General features: G+C 39.5%; 1 protein-coding gene across 3 annotated transcripts in view; it reads right to left on the minus strand.

The window, feature by feature from the left end:
• The window catches only part of HHIPL1 (HHIP like 1), a 116403-nt gene extending 107412 nt beyond the window's left edge, over nt 1-8991 (minus strand). Inside the window, exon 1 of one of the 3 annotated variants that reach the window (XM_075614391.1) lies at nt 8913-8991. In XM_075614391.1, the coding sequence (XP_075470506.1) occupies nt 8913-8963 (51 nt within the window). In that variant the 5' untranslated portion in view covers nt 8964-8991. The remainder of the gene's footprint in view (nt 1-8912) is intronic. The other 2 variants (XM_075614390.1, XM_075614392.1) reach the window with 2 other exon arrangements.
• Between the last annotated feature and the right edge of the window lie 411 nt (nt 8992-9402).

The following is a 9402-nucleotide window of genomic DNA, read 5'->3' on the forward strand; positions in this document are numbered from 1 at the left end:
GCCCTTTACTACGGGTCTCGCAACAACGGAGCAAGTACCCCATCCTCAGAGGCTCTGGATATTATTAGGAGTGCCCCATAAAGTGACTCCATACCCTTGGAAGTTGGCCACAACACCGCATGTGGTTACAAGGACATTTTATAAGGAATCAATAGAGTCTGTGTATACCCACCCTTGATGAGTGTGAGAAGCTCTAAATTCTCAAACGCTTTTACCCAAACTCACAAAGTGTGAGTATTTTACCTATTGTCTTTTTTATTAAATTTTTATTAAATTTTTAAAATAAACTGTGTTACACTATGTATGTGTCCCACTTCTCTTTCTATATGTGATACTTCACACGAGGATACGATTCCTGTAGATGAGTTGCTGCTGGCTGTTCCAGATCTTCATTCATTGTTCCTGATCCCAGAGTGGATACAAGGCCTGATTTTATTCTACCTGCTGTAAGTGCATATCGTACCCCCCAGTAGACCAATTGTTTGAACGTATTACCCTATGTTTGTTTTTCTTGTTTTTACTTGCGCCTAGGTCACTCTTGTTTGGATATCCCTTTTTTACCAGCCCGTGGAGCGGTAGACCTTTTGGCTGCAGACTTAATCAGGGAAAGTTAGATTGTGAGGTAGTATACCCTCCTATATATGTGGTAAATATCATTATTAGTCTAATTGTGATTGCGCTTATTGTAGTTTTCTGTTTTTATATTGTATTTTTTCCACGTTACATATAGCAGCACCACATTAGGTTAATTATGGCCACTAATGTCAAGCCAGATTCTATATTCTATATGAGGAATCATAGAGCAGTGGATATTGATATTATCTTTTCAGACGATGTAAGATTAGAAAGCACTACAGGTGAAGAAGAAAATCTAGAATCAATTTTCCTTAAATTAGAACAAATATTAATTAAGGAGACTAAGACCATTTGGGACGTTAGATCATTGGAGCATTATATTGCTACCAATAGAATCCCGAGAGGTCTGAGGATCTTTAAAGATCCAACCACAGATCAGGACAATATTGAGTTTATGAATGAATGGAATAAAATTCTAGACCAGGCATCAATGGAACTAATGAAATTTTTAATTGTGCACCGCAATAAGAGTTTAGTGAAATTTGAGGAAGAAATCAAATTGATAGAAAATAAACTAGATCTAATTAATCATGATTCGAAATATAAGGAAATAGAGAAGAAAGTTAAATTGAGGGTTGATAAAAATGAAAGAGATACAAAATTACGTAAACAGAGAAAAGCAAGGAGGGATAAGGAGGATTATCAAAATAATTGCTATAGAACATGGAAACAAAATAAAAAAGAGCCCATTGTTGAATCTAAAGACAATAAAGCCCCACAAAACCAAACAGGCCATCAAAATGTGAGCAATAGCCAATACTATGCCCCAAAATCTAATTATCATTATAAAAAAGATTACCACCATTGGGGAGATAATAGGGGTAGATACTGGCATGATAGAGATAGACGAGGCTCTGGGGAATATAGACCCAGGAAACAAAGTTGGAAAGGGAACTATAAAAAACAAGCCCCACAGAACCATACACGTAAAGACGAGGATATAGAGGAGGTGTTTGAAGAAGCAGAAAAACCAACAACATCCGCAGAATCCAGGTCTTTTTTAGAGAGGAGACAGGAAAAAGACAAACCAGGAGGGGGAGCGGGGGGGGGAAAAGACACAACCCCAGACGATGCACAAAACATCGTCACCCCGCAAAAGGAAAATAGAAAGTCCACTAAAAGAGGGACTAGAGGAGGGGTTAAAGCCACCAAAAAAACCAACACTGTAGATACCCATAAGTTAGGCATTTTCAACTTGAGTGATTTTGACTTAACAACAGAACAAAAGTCTGTACTGGGCAAAGGTATGGCATTTGCCCCTAGTAGTAGAATAAATGTTTTCAACACATACATCGACATTAGCAAATTTGCAAGGAATCTGACATTAAAAAAGTACTTTATGAAATAAAATGTGACACAAGAAGTTAGAAACGAAAACACCACAAGTAATGAAAGATTTATACATACTGCATGTAAAAAGAAATCACTGTTCTACCCTAGCTACCTAAGGGGAGGACATATTGATACATTCAGCAAATTAGTGCAGGAGGATATGGAGAAACTAGAAGGAAGGAAAAAACAAAATTTCCCTAAGAATATGACCAAAAGGGAACTAGATGCGGTCCAAGAACTAATGGGAAGAGATGATATTGTAATTAAAACTGCAGATAAGGGGGGAGGTGTGGTGATCCTCAATAGAAAGGATTATGATCTGGAGTCGTTAAGACTTTTGGGAGATACGGTAACATACAAACCATTGGAAAGTAACCCTACTGAGAGGTTCCAGATAGAACTGTTAGGATTACTAAATAGAGGTCTTAAAGATGGTATACTAAACAAAAGTGAGTGGGAATTTTTGTATATAGAATCTCCCAGAATCCCCATATTCTATTACTTGCCAAAGCTCCACAAGGATCCCATCCACCCACCAGGTCGTCCCATAGTGTCGGGAATTAAGGCCCTCACATCGAATCTATCTGGTTATATTGACCACTTCCTAAAGGAACCTGTAAGTAAGTTGAAATCATATCTAAAGGACACAATTCAGGTTCTCAACATCTTACAAGATATTGAATGGAAGGATAGTTATGTTTTAGTAACATGTGATGTGTGTTCGCTCTATACAGTAATTGACCATCTACAAGGGTGCACTGCTGTTAGAGATAATTTGACGAACAGTAAAATTCTGGAATCAACACAAGTAGATTTCATTGTAGACTGCATTGGTTTCATCTTGAGTCACAACTACATCTGGAATGATGATAAGTTCTATCTACAGGTGAGGGGTACTGCCATGGGTACCAAGTTTGCGCCAAATTATGCAAATATCTTTATGGGTATGTGGGAGGACCAGTATATTTGGTCCAATCACGAGTTTGGCGCAAACTTGGTATCATGGCATCGGTATATAGATGATATCCTCCTGATTTGGGAGGGTAGCATAGATCTTTTGGAGAAGTTTCTAGCTGGATTAAATAATAATCCATACAATCTGAAGTTCACAACTAAGTACAGTAACAAACAGATCGAATTCCTAGATCTGCTTATTTATATAGAAGATGGACAGATCGAAACGAAAACATATATTAAAAGTGTTGACACTAATAACTTTTTATTGGGTAATAGCGGACATTCTGAAAAATGGATAAATAACATCCCATTGGGTCAAATGCAAAGAATTAGACGTAATTGCTCAAAAAAGCATGTATTTGACGAACAGGCGAAAGATCTAATGGTTAAGTTTGATGAGAGAAACTACAAAAAAGATACAGTAGAGGATGCATATAGAAAAGTCTCTTTGATGGATAGGGCAGAACTGATACAATATAAAACTAGAGTTACAAAGAGGGGAGAAGAGGGTAAAACATCAATCCCATTTGTGACGAGGTATAGTAATTCTGCTAGTGATATTAGGAGGATTGTTCATAAACATTGGGGCATTTTACATAAAGACCCTATGTTACAGCAGATTTTACCATCCAAACCAGAGATTATCTTTACTAGGGCAAGCAATTTAAAGCAAAGAATAGCCCCCAGTTGTCTAAAAAAGGACAATGTGAAACCTGTCACTATAACGACAGGGTTTTTCAAATGTCAAATGTGTAAAGGTTGCAAAGTTCATCCAAATTCAACAAAGAGTTACAAATCGATTAAGTCAGAAGTCACAAATGACACTTATGATATAAAAGACATGATCGATTGTAACTCAAGCTTTGTAGTCTATTTGTTGCAATGCCCTTGCAACAAACAATATATTGGGAGAACTACGAGAAAACTGAAAATCCGCATAGCGGAACATGTAAGAAACATAGAAAAAGGTTTACAACAACATAGTGTGTCAAAACACTTTAAAGAATTCCATGGCCAGGACCCTAAGGGTCTAAAATTTGTAGGTATTGAAAAAATTAGACCTAGCTGGAGAGGGGGTAATCCTGTGAACAAAATATCAAGACAGGAAACATACTGGATCTATGCCCTTAAAACACTTACTCCGCTAGGTCTCAATATTGACATAGACCTGGGATCTTTTCTAAGAGATTAAACATTATCTGTGTTAAACATAACCTGTGTTAGATAATATCTGTGTTAAAATATATGTCTTACATTGAGTTCAGCTCCAAATCAGTAAAAAACAAAGTGGATTATAGTATGATAAAATCATCCCACTCCCAAATATAAGATTATGCTATGCAATCATACAACTATAAAGATGTGGTTAAACAACTTTTGGGAAAATTATGTTCTAGCTTGTGTGTAAGGTTTTTATGTATTAGTAAGATATATTCATATATGCAATTGCCCTGAATACAATATCACCATTAAATATGCAATGTAAGAAATAAGTGCCTATTACCAGTTGGCAAATATGCAACCATTTGTAGATTCGAATATAATACATATGTTATCATTATGTCAATATATATCCAAAAAATACCGTTGTATTACAGTTTGGTCTTAATCAAATACATTAGGCCTAAATAAAGTATCCCAAAGGTATCTAATTAATGAATGAACGTACGTTTATATTATCCTATTTTGAAATGCCATTATCAATGTACAGTGGTCACAATTGAAGTAACGAGGTTTAAATTTACACCATCCCCCTATGAGTAACATATTGGAAATAAGTGGAATACTATATCCCATTTATAAATACTTATACAAAATTGTCCTGCATAAAGTATGAGAACGTAATATGGTTTATAATTATAGCCTCTACAATGAAGGTATTTCTAAAAAATACTTAACTATAGTGAGTTCTGTCTAAATTGAAGGACATAAATGGTTAATTAAATATACTCAATATCTATTGCTCCTTATTATTAAATTCTAATTCAGATGTTTATGTATATGTATAATTATAATGAAAGTGAATGTATATACTGTATAATGATGCAATATTTACTTTATTCAGCAGTTGGTAACACACCTAAAATGCATCTAAATTGCTAACATTAGTATTTGAATTAAAACCCCTATAGAATACTTTCTACTGAGAATGGAAATAACAATTCCAATTGAGAGGTGCTTTTTGTAATTTTCTAATCAACTAGATAGCCAATCACGTAATGGAGGAGGGTATATCTACACAGGAATAGGGACACATAGTTAGATCAGCCCCTGACGAAGCCGAAAGGAGAAACGCGTAGGGCGTGGTTTGGAACTACTGAGAGTGAGCACAGGACAATTGGGAGAATAGCCAGCAATATTCAGTTGTCTGGCAGTGATCTGTATCGGTGTACCGGCATGGTACATGTTTCCAACGAGTAGGTGTGGGACGGAGATCAACACAGCGAGCGGGAGATTTGGATCCAGAATCTCGCGAGACGACGTGACGTCACCACGCCGCTGCGTGCAGGCGGACGGCCACGGAGATCCGGAGCAGTCAGAGAAGCGGGGAGGTCCACAGACTATTGAGGCGGACACTAACTAAGGGGGAAAAACATCACACTGTACCCCAGAAGTAGCGTGAGTACTACTTGCACATTAGGTGCAGCTAAAGAAACACACGGCCCTTTACTACGGGTCTCGCAACAACGGAGCAAGTACCCCATCCTCAGAGGCTCTGGATATTATTAGGAGTGCCCCATAAAGTGACTCCATACCCTTGGAAGTTGGCCACAACACCGCATGTGGTTATAAGGACATTTTATAAGGAATCAATAGAGTCTGTGTATACCCACCCTTGATGAGTGTGAGAAGCTCTAAATTCTCAAACGCTTTTACCCAAACTCACAAAGTGTGAGTATTTTACCTATTGTCTTTTTTATTAAATTTTTAAAATAAACTGTGTTACACTATGTATGTGTCCCACTTCTCTTTCTATATGTGATACTTCACACGAGGATACGATTCCTGTAGATGAGTTTCTGCTGGCTGTTCCAGATCTTCATTCATTGTTCCTGATCCCAGAGTGGATACAAGGCCTGATTTTATTCTACCTGCTGTAAGTGCATATCGTACCCCCCAGAAGACCAATTGTTTGAACGTATTACCCTATGTTTGTTTTTCTTGTTTTTACTTGCGCCTAGGTCACTCTTGTTTGGATATCCCTTTTTTACCAGCCCGTGGAGCGGTAGACCTTTTGGCTGCAGACTTAATCAGGGAAAGTTAGATTGTGAGGTAGTATACCCTCCTATATATGTGGTAAATATCATTATTAGTCTAATTGTGATTGCGCTTATTGTAGTTTTCTGTTTTTATATATATATATATATATATATACACGCAAACAGAAAAGTATCCCATACGGGCATAAGGGTGTACCAAAATATAACAATTTATTTCACATCTCTAAAGGACAATACAAAAGGTTAAAAATTGACAGGAACTAACTTTTGATATTGACTAGTTCAAAACAGCTATATGCTATGTTGCATGAATTAATAACTGATGAGTATGCAATGCACATTCCTTCTAGTGTATGGACCATATAATTTAAGGTAGAAAGAAATCATACCATGTCTAGAGAACAAATGAATCTCTAAGTCCAACAGGTGATACTCAGAGTCTAACTAGCTAAAACATGCAATAATATAAACATGTAATCACTCATAATACTGTAGTGAGTGTGCTAGAACATGACTACTGGGTGAACACCAAACACTAAGTAACACAGACTAATATGATAAATCACTGTCTCTGGAACACTGGCAGACAAGAGTATGCAAACATGAAGTGTGGAGAGAATAGTCTGGTAAACAAATTATGAGGAAAGGCTTGCACAAAGTCAAAATCTACGTGAGTTCCAAGATAAGGAAGGTAGGTGTTCTGTCTCTGGCTTCCCACTATATATATATATATATGTAAACCAGAAATAAAAAAATTAAAAACACTGCTTTCAATTTCACTTGACATTAATTTGAAGCAAAATTAAAAACCATGAGTGATTGTCACATACGACCCCCTGCTAGCACGCAACTTGCATACGGGACAAGGGTTAATACCGACGCTCGCAAGCGCACCCACTCTTCACCTCCGCAAAGGTCCGTCAAATGGACAGTATCCCCTCTCAAGCCGTCCCAATATACAACCGCCTAGGATAGCACACAAGTGAGCACGTGACTTTAGATATGCAACCAGGGTTAATACACAAGGCTACTCTAGCAACCCCCCTTTCTCCTCTGCAAGGAACCAGCGAGTTAGTATTAACCCCTACTCAATTGCACATCATATCTATCCACTGCCACAACCTGAGGTTATGCAGATATGATAACAGATCTTAGACTAAAATATCTGGCAGGGCCCCAGGTCCCTGTTTATTATAGGAAAAACTATGCACTTTAACACAAAATCAGTTGTAGTAACGTGCCCGAATTCGTAAGTTATTCTCTCCAGAGCGCGCATTAGTTCGTTCAGAGCCCAAAGCATTACTTATTAAAAAATTTAATATATATAAAAATACAGTGCTAGTGTAGCCTCCTGTAAACAGCACGGGCTATACCTATCTTCCTCCTACTGTGGTAAGTCCTGTTAAGGGCAGGCACCAGTAGTTATCATGGGTTTTCCCCCTTCCTAGCCTTGCCCTGAGTGGTAGACGCAGGCCCCTGACTCTGCTGCAGGCACGAGACAGAGGGGAGATAGAGAATTGGGGTGCTCAAACCCGCAGCAGCTACATCCAATAATAAAATAATGTGGCCTCTGGAGACACCAGTGGGAGTGGGCAGGCAAATAAGACTTGTAAGTAACACAATGACTTTTTAACAGTCAGACTTAACTATAACAGTCTAAACCAAAACGCCCCACTCACGTCATCTCCAGGGTTTCTTTGCCGGCGTGCAAGCCAAGAAGGATCCAGAATCCAGATATGTCCAGTAGAAAAAACGAATGGCGCACAGCCAGGGAGTCAGGTGTGGAGTAAAAAAAACTTTTTCTTTATTGCAGCATAGTAGGAGACAAATTCACCCCCTTGGGGGACACAGACAGGGACCTCCTACGCGTTTCAGACCAGCAGGTCCTTTATCAAGGAGTAGGCAGAGGGGAGGCTCTGCTGACATCATTAGGGGTGGGGCTGACTATATTTAGCAGCCGCTCCTGTAAGTGACAGTTCTGTTAGTCCTGGGCGAGTTCGAGTCCTGTGCTGTCCGAGGAGTTGGAGGAGACAGTGCGGTCCCACCTGTGCCGCCGTGCAGGAGCAAAAAGAGGAGCAAAGAGACTCAGCCACTTTGAGTAGAGCTGAAAGCACAATAGACCCGGTAGACCAATGCCCCTCACCCCGCTGCTGGGTGTGATGGGGAGAATCCAGTCTCCACCCAGAGGCTAACCTCTGAGGTGGGCTGCGGGGTATTGACGCCCCAGCCCAGACCATCCTGTCGGAGGAGAGACTTGGAGGAAAGGAGAGGAGGAGAGTGAATAATGGGGCTTTGCTGTTGTTGTTGTGGCTGCTGGTCGCCACTACATTTGGAGTCGCTGATCTGACCAATAAAGAGACTATACTTTTATACAAAGACTGTGTTGTGAGTTTGGAGCATTCAACCCCTGGACCAGGGAGGTTCTTCTATACAGGTCCTATCCCATATTCCTGGGAGTATAGAAGATGGAGGCGCTGCACCACTAAGAAAGCATGGAGGCTACCACCCCAGAAGCCTGGTCCTGTCTCCCCAATAACAACGCGGGAAGCTCAGGCCCTCCTGTTCCACGCAGGTATGCACCACCATACACATGTAGCCAGCCCTCAATGCACCTTAGAGGCACGATCTGTGTCTGGGGGGAGGGGAACATGGGCTACACTTAGATTACAGAAAGGAGATACAAAATAAATATACAATTGCAATGTAAGGCAGAACAGTTTCTTAAAATAAAAGGAATAAAACAGAAAATCCTATACAGTACATTACCAAGGGACATAGGTTCTTCCCAAAGAGGTCATTGATAAGAGGCAATGCCATATCCTCAGTCTGCTCTCCATAAAACTCTGAAGCTAACTGCCAACAAAATCTTGTAGCCAACTGCCTTTCAAAATCCTGTAGCCAACTGCCAACTGCCTTTCCCAAGGCTGCCCTCCCCCAACCAGGTCTGTGGGCCTTGGTTGAAACAGTTAACACCTTGAGTGGGCCATCCAGGATGCAGAACAGGCCAAAGAAACATCCTGGCCGGTTTCAAACCCCGCATTTTTATCTTTTGTTAAAAAAAAAAGAAAAAGTGTATGTCATTAACCCCTCAAGCACCAGAGGGTTTAAAGTATCGATTACTTCATGACATTATCATGACAGTGATATCCAGAACTCCCTCCATCTTATTAGAGCTGCTATCAAGAAAGTTGATTATATTTGAATTTTAGTGTAGAATTTTCAGAAGCTTACAGGTCTCTTCTTCATGTAACTAACA

The sequence above is a fragment of the Ascaphus truei genome, chromosome 9, assembly GCF_040206685.1.
Source record: "Ascaphus truei isolate aAscTru1 chromosome 9, aAscTru1.hap1, whole genome shotgun sequence".
Classification (NCBI taxonomy): Eukaryota; Metazoa; Chordata; class Amphibia; order Anura; family Ascaphidae; genus Ascaphus; species Ascaphus truei.